The sequence below is a fragment of the Rhincodon typus genome, chromosome 4, assembly GCF_021869965.1.
Source record: "Rhincodon typus isolate 14 chromosome 4, sRhiTyp1.1, whole genome shotgun sequence".
NCBI classification, from domain to species: Eukaryota; Metazoa; Chordata; class Chondrichthyes; order Orectolobiformes; family Rhincodontidae; genus Rhincodon; species Rhincodon typus.
Window position 1 is genome coordinate 59,952,162 of NC_063335.1, and position 23,470 is coordinate 59,975,631.

Sequence of the window (23,470 nt, forward strand, 5' to 3'; positions counted from 1 at the left end):
GACCCTTCCTCAGAACACTTATGAGGAAGGGTCACCAGACTGAAACGTTAACTCTGTTTTCTCCTCCACAGCTGCTGCCAGACCTGCTGAGCTTTTCCAGCAACTTTGTTTTTGTTCAAGCATAATTAGATTAGTTTTTTCCAGCTTATTCCCATGTCTCCCCATGTGCTTGTAATAACTTTCAGGTCATTTTGGTTTTTCTCTGGAAGATAACTTAATAATTTACCTCTATTTTTGAGAACTTCCCCATTGTCCAGTTTAGTTAGACGAATGTCCAACTCAGAATCATCTGAACTCAGTTCTTCACTCTGTACAGTAACCAGTACCACATTCTCCTTTTGGTTTCCTTCCCTATCAAAATACTTTTAGGGCAAATTCACATGACACACTGAGATTTCTTTCTATCTGGCGTTCTTATGAATTAATTCGCCTCACTCAATTTCCTTTCGATTTGATGAGGCCCACTAAATTTTGCCTTTAAAGGTTTACCCACCACTGGAGATAACGCTAACACTTTATCTTCACAAGCAAAATTTTTGTTTTTTTTTGTCTGCTTCTTGTCACATCGTATGCTGTGCTACTTTTCAAATGCTGTCTAGCTAACTGACCAGCTCTATTTTGATCTTTTCCTAAAATTTGGCACACAATCCAAATATGTGGTCTCTGAATTCTGCTTTACCAATTTTTCTTAATTAATGTCAGTGGTCCTCTCACTTCATGCCCAAAAACTAATTCAAGTGGACTGAATTTGGTAGATTGATTTGGTGCATCTCTAATTGCAAAAAAAGTACAAATGGAATTCCTTCATCCCAATCCTCTGGATAGTCTTAACTGTTAGCCCTCAACATGCTTGCTAAAGTTCGATGCCACTGTTCTGTTGCTCCCTGCAATTCTGGATGGTGCAGAGTGGATTTGAATTATTTTATTCCTAAGCACTCCATAACTTTCCTGAATAATTTTGATGTAAAATTTGACCCTTGATCTAATTGTATTTCTGTGGGTAGCTGGTTTAAAAAAAAAACAAAAGTTGCAGTAACTTTCAAACATCCTTTCAGCCATGATACATAAAACATAGAACTGTACACCATAGGAATGGGCCCTTCAGCCCACGCCATTGTGCCAAACGTGACACCAAATGAAACTAATCCCTTCTGCCTGCCATTAGTCCATATCCCTCCATTCCTTGCTTATTCATGTGCTTATGTAAAAGTTCCTTAAATGTCCCCGTTGTACCGGCTTCCACCACCACCCCTTCCAGTCTTCTACCACTTTGTGTATATATTAAGGAAAAACAACTTTCCCCTTGCATCTCCTTTGAACGTGCCCCCTCTAACTTTAAATGCATGCCCCCTACTATTAGACATTTCAACTCTAGGGGAAAAGATTCTGACCTTCAACCCTATCTATGCATCTCATAATTTCATAGACTTCTATGAAGTCTCCCTACAGCCTGTATCACTCGAGAAAACAACCCGAGTTTTTCTAGCCTCTCCTTATAGCACACACCCTCTAATCCAGGCAACGTCCTGATAATTGTCTTCGGCACCCCCTTGAAAGCCTCCATGTCTTTCCTGTATCATCTGCAAACTTACTAACGCACCCATCTACGTTTTCCTCTAAGTCATTTATATGTATCGCCAACAGCAGAAGTCCTAGTATGGATCCCTGTTGAACACCACTAGCCCCGGACCTCCAGCCTGAAAAACACCCTTCCACCAATACCCTCTGTCTTCTATGGGCAAGCTAATTTTGAATCCACTGTACAAATCACCATGGATCCCATGCATCTTAATCTTCTGGATGAGCCTACCATGAGGGACCTTGTTGAAAGCCTTTCTAAAATCCCTGTAAACAACGTCAACTGCTCATCAATCACTTTCGTTGCCTCCTCAAAAAATTCAGTCATTAGTAAGACATGACCTGCCCTGTACAAAGCCATGCTGATTGTCCCGAATTAGGCCATACTTTTCCAAATGCGCGTAAATCCTATCCCTAAGAATTTTCTCCAATTGCTTCTCAAATACCGATATGAGATTCACTGGTCTGTAGTTTCTCTGGATTATCCCTATTTCCCTCCTTGAGCAGAGGAACAACATTAGCTATTCACTAGTCCTCTGGAACCTTTCCAGTCGCAAATGAGGATGCAAAGATCTTGGCCAAGGCCCCAGCAATCTCCTAGTGTGGAGCTGGAGGTACACAGCAGGCCAGGCAGCATCAGAGGAGTACTCTAGGTCCACACTAATCTCACTATCCTTCATGTTCTTTTCCTGGGTGAATACTAATGCAAAGTACTCTGCCTCCAAGTACAAGTCCCCTCCTTTATCTTTGAGTGTTACTACCTTCTCCCTTGTTATCCTCTTGTTTTTAATGAATCTATAGAATGCCTTGGGATTCACTTTAACCCTACCTGGCATTTCATGTCCACTTCTTGCCCTCCTAATTCTCTGCTTGAGTACTTTCCTGCTTTCTTTATATTCCTCACGGGCCCTGTCTGATTCTGGCTTCCTAAACTTACATATACTTCTTTTTGACCAAATTCACAATCTCCCTCATTATCCAAGGGTCTCTTACCTTGCCATCCTTGCTCTTCCTCCTTCCTGGAACATGCGGGTTTTGAACGCTCCCCAGCAGGTCTTTAAACAGTTCTTACATGTCAAATGTGGACTTGACTCCCAATTAACACTGCCTAGCTAATACTGATGTAATTTGCCCTCTCTCAGTCTAGTACCTTCCTGCAAGGTCGTGACTCATCCTTGTACATAGCTATCTTAAAACACAAGGAGTTGTGATTATTGTTAACAAAATGCTCTCCCACTAAAAGGTCAGTCACTGGATCACGCTCATTAGCTAATACAAGTTCCAGTATGGCCCCTTCTGTAGTTGGACTATTGACATACTGTTTCGAGAAACCCTCTTGGATGCACTTAACAAATTCTGCCCCGTCTAAGCCTCTTGCTGTAAGGGTATCCCAGTGAATACTGGGTAAGTTAAAGTCACCCGCTATGACAACTCTTTTTTTTATTGCACCTTTCCATAATCTGCCTACATATTTGTTCCTCCATCTCTCGGTGGCTGTTGGGAGGCCTATAGTATAATTCAGTAAAAGTGATTGCACCTGTTATTTTTGAACTGTACCTATATTGCCTCAATGGATGAGCTTTCCAGCATGCCCTCTCCAAGTGCAGATGTAACATCCTCCCTGATTAGAAGTCCAAAAATGTATAGGCTAGGTGGATTGGCCATGCTAAATTGCCTGTAGTGTTCAGGGATGTGTAGCTAAGGTGGGTTATGGGGGATGGTCTGGGTGGGATACTTCAAGGGTCAGTGTGGACTTGTTGGGCTGAAGGGCCTGTTTCCACACTGTAGGGATTCTATGATAAATTGCCCATTGTGTTCAGAGATGTGTAGATTAGGTGGGTGAAAGGAGGATGGGTGTGGGTGGGATACTCTGAGGGTCGGTGTGGACTTGTTGAGCCAAAGGTCCTGTTTCCCCACTGTAGGGATTCTGAGTCTTCCCCTTGATCCTCCACTTGTTGACCTGCTGCTGTGGTTCCCAGCCCTTTGCCACTCTACTTTAAATCCTCCCTAGTATCGCTAGCCTACAAAGATATGAATTCCTCTCCAGTTTAGGTGCAACCCGTCCCTTGTGTACTGGTCACCCCTGTCCCAGGAGAGGTCTCAATAATCCAACAGCCTGAAACTCTGCCCCCTGCACCTGCTCCTTAGTCACACATTCATATGTCCTATCTTTCTATTCCTTGCCTAACTAATACTTGGCACTGGTAGTAACCCAGAGATTACTACCCTCGGTCCTGCTTTTCAGCCTCTTTCCTAACTCCCTGTATCCACTCCGCAGGACCTCATCCCTCTTTATACATATGTCGCTGGTACTAATGTGCAGCACAACCTCTGGCTGTTCACCCTCCCCCTTAGGAGTTTCATGCAACCGCTCAGAGATGTCTTTGACCCTGGCAACAGGGAGGCAACATGCTATCCTGGAGTCTCGGACGCAGCCATAGAAACGCCTGTCTGTGCCCCTAAATAACGAGTCTCCGATCACTGTCGCTGACTTGGATTGTCTGAACCTGCTCTACAGCAGAGCCAGTAATGGTGCCACAGGCCTGGCTACTGCTGTTATATTCCCCCAAGAGACAAAGCCCCCATTCCCCAGACAGTATCCAAAACAGTAGACCTGTTAGAGAGGGGAATAGCCACAGGAGACTCCTGCACTACCTCCTGTATGACCACCTCCCTGTAACTGGTGACTATCACACACTCTGCCCGCCGTACAATCCTTGGCGTGTTCACCTGCTGCTCCAACCAAACAAGAGCTGCAGCTGGTCACACTCCCTGCAGACATAGTCATCAGGGATACTAGACTGTTCCCTGATCTCCCACATCTGGCAGGAGGAACACACCACTGTCGACTAACTTACATCTCTGCCCTTTGCACTACGAATGATAAAAGAATTTTACCTTCCCAGCCTTACTCAGTAAAGCCCAGTGTTCTCCTAAGAACGCACTATACCAACTAGCTGCACTGACTGGTCACTTAAATTACAGTGCAATCTTTACAAGCACGCCAAGCTACAACAAACTTCTTAATGACTCCTTTTTGTTTCGTTAGATGAGGAAGGAAGGATGGAAACACTACAGTAATGTAATGTTTGGGGCATACCATTCCTTGACGCTGAGTTCTTCCTCATTCCACTGATTGATCATGGTGATTGTGTTGACTTCTTCCAGAATGCTCAGCGAAGTCTCAGCATCCTCTGTTAGTCTGTGGAAATTTAATAGACATATCTGTTACAGTCAACAAATACTGATTCCCACTTATTGTTTTAGGTAGTGGACTTATGCAATCAATTAGGATTCTTGTAAAACGTTCCTCAAATGTGCGAACGCGTATTAAGAGTGTTGGTTTTATTACTGCCTGAGGTTTACTACTTACCTGAGACCTATGGCATGCCTGGCAAAATTCAACCACATCTTATGCAGTCCTGGCCAATAAAACTGTTTTTGTATTTTGGCTTGAGTTTTCCGTACTCCGAAATGATCTCTACTGGTAATTCATCTGTTATCTGCAACACCACCTTTCCATTCAGTAATACAACTTGACGAACCTCTGTCTATTTTTCATCTGCCTGAATATGTATGGTATCCATTTCCTCATCAAAATTTCATTTTTAAGACAGTTATGTTCTGAGATACACTCGGATTCTTTTTCTCTGTAAGCTTTTTGATAGAACTGCTTTAGTTTTTCATCTTTGTGTTGTAATTCAGCTAATTTCTCTGAACTGAAAATATTCTCTTTTGCTTCCACCTGTTTTTGCTTTCTCTCTACAATTTAATTAAACATGGTTTCTTATAATTGAACTTCAACTTCCTATCTTTATTCCTTGAGTTCTCCTCCTCCTTCAACCTTTGTGACGTTGTTACTACACAGTCAGGAAAAATTCCAGGATATTCTTTGATGTGTTTTGATTTATTATTGTCACAAATACCTAAGTACAGTGAAAAGTTTTGTTTTGTATGCAGTACAGACAGATCATAACATACAGCGATCATAGTGTGATTGAACAAGGAATACAAAGTTATGACTGAAAAGAAGATGCACAAAAAGCAAGATCAACATTAGATTTGAAATTTGAGATGTCAGTAATCTAATAACGGATGGGGAAGAAGCTGTTTTTGAATCTGTTGATATGTGTGCTTAAGCTTTTATATCTTCTGCCTGACAGAAGAAGTTGGAAAGGATTATAACCGGAGTAAGAAGAATCTTTGATGGTTGCCTTTCTGAGGTATCGAGAAGTGTATATGGAGTCAACAAATGGAAAGTTTGCTTGTATGATGGACTGGGCTGTGTTCACGACTTTCTGCAGTTTCTTGTGGTCCTGGACAGATCAGTTGTCGTATCAAGCAGTGATGCATTCAGATAGAATGCTTCCTATGGTGTATCAATTAAAAGTTGGTGAGCGTCCTTACAGACATGCCTAATTTCTTTAGCCTCCTGAGGAAGAAAACGTGTTGTTGTGCCTTCCCAACAGTTGCATCGGTGCAGGTTGTCCAGGGCAGATTACTGGTGATCGTCACTGCCAGGAACTTGATGCTCTCAACCATCTCCACCTCCGCTCCATTGATGTAGATAGAGGCGTGCGCTCTTCCTTGCTTCCTGAAGTCGATGATCAGTTCTTTAGTTTTGCTGATGTTGAGGGAGAGATTGTTATCTTTACGCAACACCACCAAGCACCATCTCTTTCCTGTATTCTGTCTTGTCATTGTTTTATATCTGGCCTACATCGGTGGTGTTGTCAGTGAACTTGTAGATGGAGTTTGGACAAAATTTGACCACAGCCATGAGTGTACATGGAGTACAGTAGGGGGGTAAGTACACATACTTGTGGGTATCCGGTGTTGAAGACTGTCGTTGAGGAAGTGCTGTTGTCCATCTTCACTGTGATCTGTGGGTTAGGAAGGGGAGGATCCAGTTGCAGAGGGTGAAGCAGCGACCCTAGGTATCAGAGTTTGGAGAATAGTTTGGTTGGGATTATAGTGTTGAAGACGGATGTTTCACTGACTTTTCAACCACAGTAGGCACCACTCCTACCTGAGATCCAGCTATACTATTACCAAGGATAAACTGTATTTCCAGAATCAAGAATTTCTGTATTATTCTGACCACCACTTCACTACTTTTCACTCTATTCTCTGACCTCACTTTATATAATGGAACACTGCTGTTCTCACCATGAATTCCACATGTTACCACCATTTCTGGCAATACTCCTTCTGAATTACATATCTCCTTATGTCTCACCATCAAAAATTGACATGCTCCCATATCTCTTAAAATCTTAATTTCTTTACCTATTCCTCCTGGCATATATGAGTAAACCTTACCCACACAAATAAGTTCTTCAACGAGATCTGGCATTTTCTTCTCAACCAACCCCTAATCAGGTTGTACATTCTTTTGCAGCTTTTTAACTTCCACTGTGCTTTCCCTTACCACTTCAACAAAACTCACTGACTTATCCTGTTTTCCCACATGCATCTTCCCTTTGCTTTTTCTCAACCAACAATGCTGCAGCTTCATGTGGCCTACTTTATTACAGTAAAACACCTGAGCATTTTTATTTCTCTTTCCTCCTCATGGGTTTCCTTTTCACCCTGTGGTAAACGATCTTTATTATCTTCAGTGAGATTTCCTTTTCCCTTACTCCCTGAGGATTTCTCTTTTTTCCCTAAATCATAATCATCTGGCATTTCCGCTGCTAATCTTACAGCCTTAACTCAGCTCTTCCACATGAGTTCTCACTACTTCAGGAAGTGAATTTTTGAACTCCTTCAAAATAATCATCTTTCTAAGGGCGACATATTTTTGATCTATTTTCAATGCCCTTTTCCACCTGTCGAAATTACTTGTTTGATCCTTTCAAACTCAACGTACATTTGACCAGGTTCCCTCCTTAGATTCCTAAAACTTCTGTAGGCTTCTGGTTCTAGCTCATGTGCACTTAAGATGGCTTTCTTCACTTGTCCATACACTCTAGATACTTCCTCTAATACTGATATATACACCTCACTAGCTCTACCTACTGACTTTGTTTGGATCCAGCAGTACCCACATAGTCACCAGCCATTTCATTTGTTTAGCCACTTTCTCAAATGAAATGTGAAAGGCTTCTACATCGTTCTTGTTGAACTTAGGCAATGCTTGGACATGTTTAAGCAGATCCCTACTAGGCCATTGGCTATGATGGGATTGCTGTCCTCATCACTACTCCTACCTTTTCTACTACATCTGCCATCTTAAGTCGACTTGTGAGTTTTCACTTCCGACCCGTGAAGTTCAAAAGTCTCTCTTTTTCCCTTTCTTCTGCTGGGGTTTTCCTTTCCTTTTCTTTTTGTTCTGCCAGGCTATTCTTTCTGCTTTTCTTCTTCTGCTTTCAATCATAATTCAAACTGGCTCATTTTCATATCAGGTTCAAGTTGCTTCATTTGCATTTGAATTCTAGCCATTTCCAAAGATTCTGATGGCAAGTCCGGCGACCGTAAATGGCGAGCTATTGCCACAATTACGTGCCCTTTTCACGAGGTCAAAGGCAACCGCAACTCCAGTTTGTCTGCCAACTCCAACAGCTTTGTCTTGTTCACTTCCTGTAAAACTCCCGAAGTGACTTCTTCCACCCCCAGGAAACATAGTGACTGAAAGAGCCATTACTATACAAGGCACACCCTATTTAAACCAACCGCATTCAATACCCCAAAAGCAAACACTAACACTCAGCACACACTACTGCTATTAATTACTGTTCCAATATTAGATAACATCCCAAGGCCGCACCCTTGGCAAAGGCAAATTCAGTAAAACAGATTGCTGGAATTGCGTGTGAGACAATGAGAAGAGATCCCCAGCTTTCATCTTTAACAGAAAGAGGAATAAGTGCTTCCATATCCAGCTTCTAGACCCTAGCTACTGCATATAACTAAAACTTAAAAATCCCAGTACAGTGGAAACTCGACTCCACCCGTACAGCTGCTTCTATTATTCAAACTTGGTTTAAGCAGACCCCTCAGCACCTCTGTCTCATCCTTCATAAAAAGAACAAAAACACAATATACACCTCTTAAAGCCATTAGTATCGTCGCAATTGTCAAACAAAAAATGTGATCTCCCAACTTCTTAAAGTTGTAATACATTTTGTTACGTCTAATTGGTTATTTTCAGATAAAGATTATTAGCTATGTTTCTGTAGTGGACAGCTGAAAAGGGTTCAAACTAGCAAGCTAGAAAAAATATATGCTGCTGTCTGTCTGCTTTTACATGAAAGTGTTACTCCTGAATTTTGACTTTAACAAATTATGTTCTTTAACAGGTTGAATCAAGGGACTCTTTGAATAGTATTGCGCTCAAATTTGACACTGCACCTAATGAGCTGGTACAGCTGAATAAACTGTTTGCCAGAGCAGTTGTTCCAGGCCAGGTACAATTGCTTTTACCATTGTTTTCAGGTACAATTCTACTGCCTGTTTGTATATAATGTGCAAGTTGTGTAATTTTATTACTTTGAGATTTGTGGCACTGCACTGTAACATTGCAGTAACTTCTGCTCCATTTATTTCCAAAATGAATTTGTATTAACGTAAGTAAGTGCAGTACCAAGCACTCCCATGCATTAAGTTAGGTTGAGGCAAGAATAACACTATCAAACAAAATGTTCAAATGGTGTAGCCACCAAATCTTCTGCAGACAGTTTTTAAGATTTCAACTTTCTTTGTTTGATGAAGTGGTTGAACATCACACTGAATAATCAAGCTCTGAAGATTTTGCCCTTTTGATATGAGCACATCCATGAGAGGATATAGTTTTTTTTTCCCCAATCACCCTTGCAACTTTGTTAAACTACCCCATTAAATCATCCCTTAATCTCCTCTACTCAAGGAAATACAAAATTCATCTGTACACTGTGAACTTGAACCTTTTTACCCCATGTACTACGCTGGACTTGTTGTACAGTCTACAAAGCTAGTGTATCAAAACGTGCTACTTAAACTAGTATTATTTTTACTTCACTGGAGATGGGTGTCACTGACTGGGCCAACATTTAATGCCCATCTCTAATTCCCTTTGAGAAGATGATGAGCATCTTTTTGAATTGCTGCTGTTCTTGGGGTGTAGGACTGCCCACACAATGCTGATAAGGAGGGACTTCCAGGATTTTGAGCAAATGACACTGAAAGAATCGTGACCTATTTCTAAGTCAGAATGGTCTCTGACTTGGAGGGGAACTTGCAGCTGGTCATGTTCCCATATATCTGCAGCCCTGCTCCTTTTAGATGGTAAGAGGTTGAAGGTTTAGAAGTTACTGTTGAAGGAGGCATGGTGAGTTTCTGCAGTGCACCTTGTTGATGGTATACACTACTGCTACTGTGCCTTGGCAGTAAAAGGAGTGAATGTTGAAGGTAGGGTGACAATTAAACGGGCTGCCTTGTCCTAGATGGACCCGACCTTCTTGAGTGTTGTTGGAGCTGCAGTCCTCCTGACTTGTAGAGAGTGGGCAGGCTTTGGAAAGACAGGAGGTGAGTTACTTGCCACAGTATTCCTAGCCTCTGATCTGCTATATTGCCAGGGGCTAAGAATGCCTTAGCAATGTAGCCATTGTATTTATATGGCTAGTCCAGTTCTAATTCTGCTCAATGGTAATCCCCAGGATTGTGGGGGATTCAGAGTTAACACTATTGAATGGCAAGGAACGATGGATCCTGTGGAGGCAAAATTTTTCATTTAGAAAGACATCATGTTAATCTAGTTAAAGAAAAAATAAGGAAATCAAAGAGAGGATGTGCAAAAAAAATCAGCAAGCAAGATAAAGGAAAACTCGAAGATAGATAGTTTGCTAGTATATGAAAGAACAAAAAAGGTCAGTTCAGACAAAAGTGGGACCTGTCAGAGATGAAGAGGGGAACGTGTGTGAAGATGCAGAAGGTATCGGAAAAATTTTAAATGAAAATTTTTTTATACCCATAGACCCAAACAATTGGAATTATGTAGATGTAGTAATCCAAGAGGAGCAGTTTGAAATATTGGACAAAATAGTCATTATGAGAAGGGAAATGATAAAGGAGGCGGAATCCTTAAAAATGGATAAGTCACCAGGGCCAGATGAATTGTTCCGTAGGATTATGAAGGATGTCAGGGAGGAAATAGCAGATGCTCTGAGGATTATTTTCCAACTTCTGTAGATACAGGCGAGGTGTCAGAAAACTGGAGGGCTGTAAATGTTCCATTGTTTAAAAAGGGTGCAAAGGAAATGCCAAATAATTAGGGCAGTTGGTCTTACTTCATTGTTGGGCAAATTGCTAGAATCAATCCTGAGAGATCAGATAAACTGTCACTTAGGAAGGCAGGGACTAGTCAAGGATAGTCAACATGGCTTTGAGAAGAAAAGGTCATGACTTATAAATTTGATTGAATTCTTTGAGGAAGTGAGAAGCAGGATTGATGAGGGTAGTGCAGTGGATGTTGTCTACATGGATTTTAGTAAAGCATTTAACAAGATCCCACATGGCAGTCTATGGCCGATGGCAGCCCTTGCAGATGGAAAGGTGTGTTAAGTGTTGTTCCGCTGGGCCTGGTGTTGGGACCCTGGCTATTTGTTTTATATATAAAAGATTTTGACTTGAATGTGACTGCCACAATTGTGAAATTTGCAGGCAACACAAATTGGTTACATAGTAGATAGTGCAGAGGATAGCTGTAGCTCCAAAATAATATAGGTAGAGTGGACAGGAAAGAGGCAGATGGAGTTCAGCTCTGATAAGTGTGAGGTAAGGAATTTTGAGCGACCAAACAGTAAAAGGGAACACACGATAAACAGGAATATACTGAGAAGGTTGGTGAAGTGAGAGATCTTGGTGTGCAAGTGCAAAGGTCCCTAACGATAGCACGACAGTTAGGTAAGGTTATAAAGAAGGTATGTGGAATGCTCCCCTTTGTTGGTAGAGATCTGGAGTACAAAAGTAGGGATATAATGATGAAATTGGATAAGGCACTGGTGAGGCCACAACTGGAATATTGTGTGCATTTCTGGTCACTGTATTACAGGAAGGACATAATTACCCTGGAGACAATGCAGAGAAGATTGACTAAAATATTGGCAGGACTGGTGCATTGGAGAGGTTGGTGGTGTTTGCCTTGAAATGGAGAAGGCTGAGGAGTTGACATGATTGAGCTGTATAAAATTTGAGAGGGTGGCGGGTACCTGGAATTCGCTGCTTCAATTTGTGGTAGAGGCAGAGACCCTAAACTCTTTCATAAAGTACCTAGATCTGTACCTGAAGTGCTTAAGCTGCAGGGCTGTGGGCATCGTGCAGCAAGATTGGATTAGAAAGGGCATCTAGGTGTCTTTGGGTTGGCATGGACTTGATGGGCTGAATGGCCCCCTTCTATGATGTATCATTTCTGTGGTTCTGTGTGTCAGTGCAGACTTGGTGGGCCAAAGGGCCTATTCCTGTACTGTACCGTACTGTTCTTTGGAATAGGAATGCAGCAGGTTCTCGAATATAAGACTTTGTATTATTGTTAGAATGTCTCGTGCCTTCAATCGTTTCTTGATATCATATGAAGTGAATTTAACTGGCTGAAAACTGACATCTGTGATGCTGGCGGAGGCCGGAATGGATCATCCATTGGCACTTGTGGCTGAAATTCTTATACTTGAACTGCTCCTGGCATGCCGTCCTGTACTCTTCATTGAACCAGGCTTGATCCTCTACCTTGATGATAATAGTAGAGGGAGGGATTTATCAGGCCTTGAGGTTGCAAATTGTGGGTGACTACAGTTCTTCTGAGACCGTGTCTTCAGTTGCTAGATCTGTCCGAGATGTATCCCATTCAGCACTGTGAAGTAATGCACAGCACAATGGAGGGTCTTCCAGATTCTTCTTTCACAAAGATTGTGTGGTGGTCACTCTGACCTGTACTGTTGTGGACCGAGATACGGATTGGCGACGATTAGGTTAGATACTTTTCCCTCTTGTTCATTCTTTCCTGACCTGCTACAGACCCAGTCGAGCAGTCATAGAGATCTACAGCACGGAAAAAGCCCCATCATTTCCACTGTTAGTCAAAAACGACCACTTAAGCTATTCTAATTCCATTTTCAACACTTTGCTCATAGCCTTGTAAGCCTTGGCATTGCAAGTGCACATCTAAATGTGTCTTAAATGATTTGAGGGTTTCTACCTCTAGCACCCTTACAGGCAGGGATTCCAGATTCCCACCACTGTCTGGGTGAAAAGAAAATTTCTCACATCCTCCTTTAACCATTCTACCCCTTAGCGTAAATCTATGCTCCGATCATTGATCTCTCTGTCATGAGGAAAGGTTTCTTCCTGTCTATGCCCCTTCATCATTTTATACATCTCAATCATATCCCTTCTCAATCTCTTTTGATCTAAGGAAGATGATCCCAGTCTGTCCAATCTCTCTACGTTACTTACTCCCATCCAGGCATCCTGATAAAACTCCTCTGCACCCTCTCCAGTGTTATCATATCCCGCATATAATGTAGATTCCAGACTGTGCACAATGTTATAGTTGTGGAGTAACTAACATTTTATACAGTTCCAGCTTAACCTAAAACCAAAAGAACTTCGGATGCTGGAAGCCAGTTTAATCTGCCTGTTCTTAAATCTGTGTTTTGACTATGTCTTTTACCTACCTTAAAACGTTAAGGGACCAGTGGATAAGCACACCAAGCTCCATCTGATCCTCGGTGCTTCCCAGGGTCCTACCAGTGTCACTGAGGACTCGACCGGCCAGATCAGTAATGCTGATGCTGAGCCACTGTTTTAGGTGCACATTGAAATTCCCCACCCAGTGTTCCCCACTCTGTTGTCTTGTCATTCTTAGTACTTTTCTCAGCTGGTATTCAACAAGGATATGGACTGATTCATTTGTCTGGGGGTTGCAGTGGGTAGATAGTCGCCAGCAGGAACCTTCCTTGCAATGTTTGACCTGATGCCATGAAACTTAATGGGGTCTGGAGTCAGTGTGGAGGCCTCCCAGGATAACTACCTTACATCCGTACAGCACTCTGACCTCACCTGTACTGGGCCTGTCATAGAGTCTTACAGCATGGAAACAGACCCTTCAGTCCATGTCGAACATAATCCCAAATTAGGCTAGTTCCACCAACCTACTCCTGCCCATATCCCTGCAAACCTTTCCTATTCATATATCCATTCAAATGTCTTTTAAATGTTGTAATTGTGTCCACATCCACCACTTTATCAGGAAGTTCATTCCACAAGCGAACCAACATCTCTTTTAAAAAAAAAAAAATGTCTCATGTCTTTTTTAAATCTCTGTCTGCTTACCTGAAAAATGTGCCCCTAGTCTTGAAATTCCCTATCTTAGGGAAAAGACAACTACCATTAACTCTATCTATACCTCTCATTATTTTATAAACTTCTATCAGGTCACCTGTCAACCTCCTACATTCCAGTGAAAAAAGTCCCGGCCTATCCGGCCTTTCTTTATAACTCAAACCTTCCATACCGAGCAACATTCTGCTAAATCTCTTCTGAACCCTGTCCAGCTTGATGATATCCTTCCTATAACTAAGCGGCCAGAACTGGATACAGTTCTGGCCTCACCAATGTCCTGTGCAACCTCAACGTAACATACCAATCCTGTGCTCAATGGACTGGACAATGAAGACAAGTGTGCCAAAGGCCTCTTCAACTAACCTTTCTGTATGTGATGCAAACTTTAAAGAATTATGTACCTGCACCCCTAGGTCCCTTTGTTCTACAACACTATCCAAGGCCCTACCATTAATTGTATAAGCCCCACCTTTGTTTGTTGTACCAAAATGCAATACCTCGTATATATCTGGATTGAACTCCATCTGCCATTTTTCAGCCCATTGACCCATTTGATCAAGATCCCTTTGTAATCTTAGAATATCTTCTTCACTGTCTATAATGCTGCCAATTTTGATGTCATCCGCAAACTTACAAACAATGCCTTCTGTATTCTCATCCAAATCATTTATATAAATGACAAACGAAAGAGAACCCAGAACCGATCACTGCGGAACACCACTGGTCACAGGCCTCCAGTTCAAAAAGCAACCCTCCACCATTACTCTCTGTCTCCTGCCATTAAGCCAATTTTGTATCCAATTGGCAAGATCACCCTGAATCCCATGTGACCTAACTTTACTAATTAGTCTACCATGTCAAAAGCTTTAATGAAATCCAAATAAACAACATCTGACATCATCAACCTTTTCGGTAACTTCCTCGAAAAACTCAATGAAGTTTGAGACACGGTTTTCCTCACACAAACCATGCTGACTACCTCTAATCAATTTTTTCCCTTCTATATGTCCATAGATCCCATCCTTTATAATCACCTCCAACAATTTACCCACAACTGAAGTCAGACTCTCAGGTGTACAGTTCCCTGGTTTCTCCTTACAACCTGTCTTAAACAAAGGTGCAATATTATGGTTGGTCGGCTTGCCAAGCTAGTTCGTTGTTCCGCAGACGTTTCATTACCCTGCTGGGTAACGTTATCGGTGCAGCCTCCAGTGAAGCGCTGTTGTGTTTTCCCGCCTGTTATTTGAACTCTGGTGTCCGTCGGGCTGGATTACCCCACTTCTGGTTTTCCTTCGCAGTGGAGTGTATATGGGGTCGAGCTGTATATGTTTATTGATGGCTTTCTTAGCGGAGTACCAGGCTTCTAGGAATTCCCGTGCTTGTCTCTGCTTTTCTTGTCCCAGGATCCTGGTGTTGTCCCAATCAAATTGGTGGTTCTCCTTATCCATGTGGATAGAGATGAGTGAGTATTGGTCGTGTCTTTTTGTTGCCAATTGATGTTCGTGTACCGTTGTGGTTAATTTTCTTCCTGTCAGTCCAATGTACTGTTTGTCATGGTCACTGCAGGGAGTCTTGTATATGACATTGGTCCTGTCCATAGTGGGTAGTGGGCCTTTGGTTCGGGTGAGCAGTTGGCGAAGGACTGCTGTGGGTTATCCACATGGATAAGGAGAACCACCAATTCGATTGGGACAACACCAGGATCCTGGGACAAGTAAAGCAGAGACAAGCATGTGAATTCCTAGAAGCCTGGTACTCCACTAAAAAAGCCATCACTAAACACATAGAGCTCGACCCCATATATACTCCACTGTGAAGGAAAACCGGAAGTGAAGTAATCCAGCCCGACAGACACCAGAGTTCAAATAACAGGTGGGAAAACACAACAGTGCTTCATCGGAGGCTGTGCTGATGATGTTACCCAGCAGGGTAATGAAACATCTGCGGAACAATGAACCAGCTTGGCGAGCCAACCAACCACAACATCCACAACCCGAGCTACAAATCTACTCTAAAACCTTAGAGACCCACAGGCAAAGTATGCTCAAATTGGCGTGAAAATGGCAGAACTATGCCAAACGACAGGGCGCTACTCAGGAACAACTCTACTTCCTACATGGATGCCTGAGGAACTAGGCATTACCACGGAGTGTGAAATACCAACCCCTCCATCAACAACCCACAAGCTCACAAAACGGCAGAACACAACGGCCGCAGGTTGGTAAAGGTAATGATAAGCGATGCACACAACCGGCATCACGGATATAACAGGGAAATTACGTGCCAAAAAACTTTTTATTCCAGGAAGCTACCAATCAAGACTGGACAACGGACCGAGAACGAGCCATCAGCATCAGTAAACAGAGCACAAGTGCCAGGAAAAGACAGAGCCTTCAGGATAAACTAGCCAAACTAACGCACCAAAATGACAACAGCAGAGTAGATACCTGGATAAGAAACCTCTCAGACAGGAAACTGACAGACACAGAAAAGCTGTTCTCATTCGTGGACTCAACTGCAACTACAGAGATACCAACAAAACAGAATTCCTAGCCAAACTGGAAGCCACACTGAGGACCAACCGCATCAATGAAGAAACACAATAAGTCATAAGACAGACAGTGATCCCGACACTGACCAGAAAAAGCGAACGCAACACCCCCAACACAGCTGAAAGGAAAGCCCTAGAAGGACTGAAAAAGGACAAGAACATCACAATTCTACCAGCAGACAAAGGATGCATGACAGTAATACTAAATAAACAGGACTACCTCTCCTAACTAGCAGACAAGAACACAAGTGCAGACAGACCCGACACCACAACTGGGCAGCAAGATTCTTATCACACTAAAGAGGCTCAAAAGACCAGACAAATCAACAAAACAGACTTCTTAAGAATGAAACCTGAAGGAACTAACACCCCCCAATTCTACGACCTCCTGAAAGTACACAAACCGGAAGTACCCCTCAGACCCATAGTTTCCCTGCCAGGCAGGTCATCACATAGATTAGCCAAGGAGCGACAAAGGAGACTAAAGCACCTTGTTAACAAGTCACCCCATTCAATCCACTCAGCCCAAGAGTTCCTCAATTCCATCAACAACATAAGAATAGATGATGAGACAATGGTATCATTTCACGTTACTGCCCTATTCCTATCGATAGACATACCACTAGCAAGAGAAACAATGACAGCACTACTAAAACAAGAACATGACCCCAATGACACCATCTCCACAGATAATATGCTGAAGCTACTGGACCTATGCCTCACCACCCACTTAACCTTTAACAGCCAAATATATGAACAGATCCATAGGACACCCATGGGATCACCTATCTCTGGACTAGTAGTTGAAGCGGTGATGCAGAGACTTGACAGTATGGCCCTTCCGCTAATCCAGCTAAAACTATGAGGACGCTACATGGACGACACCTTCGTCGTTATTAAACGGACCAAACTAGAGGAGACACACGAACTAGTAAACAACATCTTTACCGGAATCAGATTCACCAGAGAAGAGGAGAAGAACAAACAGCTCCCATTCCTGGACGTCATGGCAGAACGCTGGACAAATGGGGAATTCCTAACAAAGGTACACAGGTAAGCCACACACACTGACCAAGTACTGAATTTCAACAGCAACCAGCCTAACACACACAAACAAAGTTGTGTGAGAACATTATTTAAAAGGGCAATAATACACTGCAGCAGCACAGAGCTACGCCAAGAAGAAGAAGAGTACCTCTTCTAGGTATTCAAAAACAATGGATGCCCAAAAAACTGGGTCAGAAGATGCATATCACACGAATCACACCAGGAAGATGCTACACGCCCCAACATACTCATCATGCTACCTTACATCAGGAACACATCTGAACTGACCACAAGACTCCTACGACCACTGGGCATTAGAGGGGCACATAAACCCACGTCAACCCTTCACCGGCTGCTCACCTGAACCATAAACCCACTACCCACTATGGACAGGACCAATGTCATATACAAGATTCCCTGCAGAGACTGTGACAAACACTACATCGGACAAACAGGAAGGAAATTAACCACAAGGGTACACGAACATCAATTGGCAACAAAAAGACACGACCAATACTCATTCATCTGTATCCATATGGATAAGGAGAAGCACCAATTTGATTGGGATAACACCAGGATCCTGGGACAAGCAAAGCAGAGACAAGCATGGGAATTCCTAGAAGCCTGGTACTCCACTAAGAAAGCCAGAAGTAAACATGTAGAGCTCGACCCCATATACACTCCACTGCGAAGGAAAACTGGAAGTGAAGTAATCCAGCCCATCGGACACCAGAGTTCAAATAACAGGCGGGAAAACACAACAGCGCTTCATCGGAGGCTGCACTGATGATTTATCCAGCAGGGTAATGAAACGCCTACGGAACAACGAACCAGTTTGGCGAGCCAACCAACCTCAACATCCACAACCTGAGCTACAAATCTACTCTAAAACCTTAGAGGTGCAATATTAACTACCTTCCAGTCATCAGGCATCTCACCCGTAGTTATAGACGATGCAAATATTTCTGCAATTGTTTCTTATTCTTACCAGCCTTACCCTTCACTCTAACAGGAACAAAATGCCTCTGAAATCTCGTCATCAGACCCTTGAATGCCTCCCACTTGTCAGATGTCCTTTTACCTGTGAACAGTCAATGCCAGTCAACTTCTGAAGGTTCTTGTCTCGTACTATTGAAATTTGCCTTACTCCAATTAAAATCTTAAACTTTTATGGAAGGCTTATCCTTTTCTATAATCATTTTGAAACTAATAGAATTATGATTACTAGACCCAAAGTGTTCTTCTACTTTTACTTCAGTCACCTGCCCTGCCTTATTGCCCAAACGAAGGTCTAGTTTTGCTCCTTTTCTAAGTAGGAGCATCCATATAGTGAAAAAGAAAGTTTTCTTGAGCACATTTGACAAATTCTTCACCATCGAAACCTTCATTGCTATAGTAGTCCCAGTAAATGTTTGGAAAATTAAAATCCCCCCATTATTACAACTTTGTTATGCTTACATATATCTGAGATCTCCCCACATATTTGTTTCCCAATTTCTCTTAATATAGGCCTCCCGATAATAACAAATCCCATCAGTGATCTTTCTTTCTTATTTGTAATTTCTACCCAAATATTTTCACTGGATGATTTTTCAGAAATATCTTCCCTAGTTACAGCAGTAATGTATTCCTTAATCAAAAGCACCACCACAGCCCCCTTTCTTGCCTCATTTTCTATCCTTTCTATAGCATCTAAAACCTGGAATATTGAGCTGCCAGTCTTGTCCATCTCTTAGCCAAGTTTCTGTAATAGTTGTGACGTTCCAATCTCCTGTTCTTAAACATGCCCTGCATTCATCAGCCTTACCTGTTGTTTAGTTGTTCAGAGTTACGACATGCTCTGACTCTCTCTTGTCTGTCTTTTTTAATTGACGTGTTCTCCTCACATTCAGAGCCTTCCCCATCAATCCTTCCATTTACACTGCTGCTTGAAATTTCCATCAGTCTTTCCATTTACACTGCTACTTGGAATTCCTCCACTCACCTCTATCAGTATAAAGTCTCCCTTAATTGAATGAGCAAATCTCCATGCTAAGATGTTGGTCCCTTTCCAGTTTAGGTTAGGCACATCCTTTTTGAACAGGTATTTTCTATCTATCCCAAATCACGTTTCAATCCTTTTTGACTTTTATATATTAGTTTAATGAACTGATTGGCTAGCTTGGCCATTTCAGAGGACATTTAAGAGCTAACCACATTACTGTGTCTGGAGTCACAGGTAGATTAGACTGTTTCCTTGACATTCATGAACCAGATGGAGCTTTACAACAATCAGTTTCACAGCCACTTGACTGGGACTAGCTTTTAATTCCAGATTGATTTATTAAATTTAAATTTCACCAGCTGCCATGGTGGGATTGGGATCCATGTCCCTAGAGCATTAGGCTGGACCTTTGGATTACGAGTCCAGTAACATTACCACAACACCAATGAATTCTGTGAAGTGATTGCTTTACTCCAGATCAGATCTACGAAGATCTTTGTCCAGTTGCAATATCATGACACACCTTTTATGTACTAGTCCAGTGAGATAGATGCCAGTGTTCCATTAGTCCTTTGATTTTAATTTTTGTCCCTCTCATATTTTTTGACAGAATCTTCCCGATGGAGTGCTTCACAACTAATGAATGCAGTTGTTTAATACTTCTGTCTTGGGAAGCAAATACGAGTTCCCACCCTAACCAATTGAGCTTGCTAGTGTTTGGTCATCTCCATTGGTGAGCAGCTGCCCCAAATGGCATTAAACGAACAAAAATGTGCAGAAGAGAAGCAAGCCCTTTAAATGTGTCTGAAATTGGGCCTATTGGAATCAACTATTCCTCCATGTTTATATTGATTCCCCTTAAGTGTAACCATATGGTTTGCTTCAGCTACTTATGGCTTCTGTATTCTAACCATACTCTCACTGACATTTTCTTTGAATTCCCTGATGGATGCAGTCACCCATTTATTACCTGTATTGTTGGTCTGATCTATTTGTCAAAATACCTTTTCACATGTCTACCCTAGAAAACCTTTCAACATCATCAAGACCCTTCTCAGGTTACCCTGAACTTTCCTTTTTTGAGAGAAATGAGCCTTTTCAATCTTTCCTAACAATAAAACCTTCCAAATCATGTTGCTCCATTGTGATAACTAACACATGTGGTTGTGGAAGACATGGGATTTGGTACTAACTTTTTATTGGCCTGCCTGAAATGTCTATAAATCATATTTGCAGCAGGGCCTTTGGTAAAGTGACAAGAAGAAGAAATTCTACTCTTCTGTTCTCCTCTCTGCCCTGCCACCTGAAGAAGGAGCAGACTCCAAAAGCTTGTGTCTTCAAATAAACCTGTTGGACTACAACCTGGTGTCGTGTGATTTTTGATCTTGTCCACCCCAGTCCAACACCAGCATCTCCACATCTTGCCTGCCCTAACCTCAGTTGTATTTTCAGACCAATTGGGTTTGGCTGATCCAGTTTATGTGTATTGTATTCGGCTCACATCGGGAGCCTCCCACTTGTAGTTGCAGAAACATATTATTTGAAATGATTAAGTGGAGTTTTTTGCTTAATTGTATTTATTGATTGTAAATAAGGCACTACAGTGAGCACTCTTAATTTTAAAGGGAGTTTATTGTAGTGAATGAGGTTATATTAAATTAAATACATCCTTTTACACTCTCTTGTGTTCTCGTGCAGACTCTTTATGTTCCTGATCCAGAATACGTTTCCAGTGTGGACAGTTCACCATCATTGAGTCCAGTCAGCCCTTTGTCACCAACTTCTTCAGAAACAGAGTTTGAGAAACCTATGGTAAGAATGGGAGAGGTGAAAGTATCAAATATATACAAGTTGAAAAAGGATAAAAATCAGCTGATAGGTTCTTTACTCAGAGAGTAGTAAGGGCGTGGAATGCCCTGCCTGCAAAAATAGTAGACTCGCTCACTTTAAGGGCATTTAAATGGTCATTGGATAAACATATGGATGATAATGGAATAGTTTAGGTTAGATGGGCTTCAGATTGGTTTCACAGGTCGGCGCAACATCGAGGGCTGAAGGGCCTGTACTGCGCTGTAATGTTCTATGTTCTATGATGATTAAGATCTCAGGCTGGAAAAGATCAGATTTTAGGGGACTAAAAATTGGAACACGCGTTTTGTTCTATTATACCATTTGTATGATCTCCTGATCTCTCTGCCTATAAATTCTGTGCTTATATGCTTTTCTTCACTTCATTTGATGATTGGGCAGTGCTTTGAAAGCTTGCGATTTGAAGTAAACTTGTTGGACTGTAACCTAGTGTTGTGTGACTTCTAACCTTTGGTAAATAAAAGAGTTCTTGAAAAATGGGAGAATTTCAAAAGATGAATAGGGCATGAGCTAGGTATGTGCCCACGAGAAATAAATACAGGATTTTCAAAGCTGCAGCGCCCTAGGTAACTAATTATATTGAAATGGTATCGTATGCATACCATAATAATATGTTATGGACCATACCAGTTCCCCTCTCAGCTTATCGAGGAGGTAGCCTAGACCCTAACTTTTAACTTATTTAAAGGTGAGTTGTAAGGCACTGTGTTCCAGGTATGATTTGATTGGTCAAAGTATTACGCTTTAAGCAGAACACGCTTTATTCTTACACCGTAGTTAAAACATAAACGAAAGAAAGAAGAATCAGCATAACTTTAACCCTTAGGATAATTAACAAAATAATATGTAATTAAATAATACTCATCAACTGTTCCAATATAGTAGCATCCTATAAATGCTCAAAGTCAAACTCAGCAAAACAGATTTCGTTCAGTTGCTATCTCCTCCAGTCCAGGAGAAGGAATACCAACAGAATGAATCTAGCAGCAGAGAGCGAGAGCTGTATCTTACAACTTCAACTCCAAAAACCCCAACTTCAACAACTCCAAGAAAACTAAAACCCTGGGTCTGTGTGAACCTCCCACTCATGCTTCTTTTGTCTATTTTAAAGAAAAACACACAAAGCTATTTACTCTCTTTCCATGCAGCAGACACCTTGACACCAGGTTTACAACATCTCTCTTAAGAGACCAGAACAAACAAATCCCTCTTAAAGGCACATATTGTCACAATAGCAATAGAAATCAAAATGAGTTTCTCAAATGCAGGAGAGAGGCAAAGGCTGAGGAAAGCATAAGGAAAGGATGTAAGGTTGCGCAAAAGAAATAATAAAATGTTCTTCAAGCATATTAATAGGAAAATGTTAGGGAAGGATAGAGTGGGGCTCATGAGGAACAAGCAGGGTAAGCTGCTCACTGAAGCAAAGGATATGACACAGGTATTAAATTAATATTTTGCTTCACCTTTACCAAATTCGAAGATGGTGACAATGGCCTAGTTGAAAATGTGGATGTTCGGCAATTGAGCGATATTGTGATGGATAAAGAAGAGGTGCTAAATTGGTTAACAACACTGCAGGTAAGGAAATCACCAGACCTGGATGGAATACATCCTAGATTGCTGGGAGATGTAAGGGAGCAAATTGTGAATCTGTTGACAAATTTTCCAGGTCTTTCTGAACATAGAATTAGTCCCAGGGCACTGGAGGATTGAAGATGTGACGCCTTTGTTTAAAAAAGGGGCAAAGGATAACCCAGAAAATTGCAGACCTGTCAGCTTGATACCAGTAATGGGAAAACTGATGGAGGCCATAATGCAGGATAAGGTAAATATACACTTGGAGAAAAATAAGTTAATGCTAGACAGTTGGCATGGCCATGTCAAGGGAAGGTCATGTCTGACAAATGTAATTAAGTTCTTTGACGAGATGACACAGGCAGTGGATGAGGGTAGTGCTGTGGATGTTGTATATTTGGACTTGTGGAAAACATCTGATACTGTGCAGGTTGGTTAGCAAACTAGAAATGTCTGGGATTGGATGATCCTTGGCGGCATGTGTTAGAAGTTGGTTGAAAGGTAGGAAACAGAGGGTGGATATAGATGGGCATTTCTCAGATTGGAGACGA

At 41.9% G+C, this 23,470-nt stretch overlaps 1 protein-coding gene across 1 annotated transcript in view; it reads left to right on the plus strand.

Annotated features, from left to right (window-relative positions):
• oxr1a (oxidation resistance 1a) overlaps positions 1–23,470 on the plus strand; it is a 245,534-nt gene that overhangs the window by 119,938 nt on the left and 102,126 nt on the right. The window contains exons 5-6 of the mRNA XM_048596118.1: positions 8,880–8,987; positions 21,174–21,287. Coding sequence (XP_048452075.1) covers positions 8,880–8,987; positions 21,174–21,287 — 222 coding nt within the window. The remainder of the gene's footprint in view (positions 1–8,879; positions 8,988–21,173; positions 21,288–23,470) is intronic.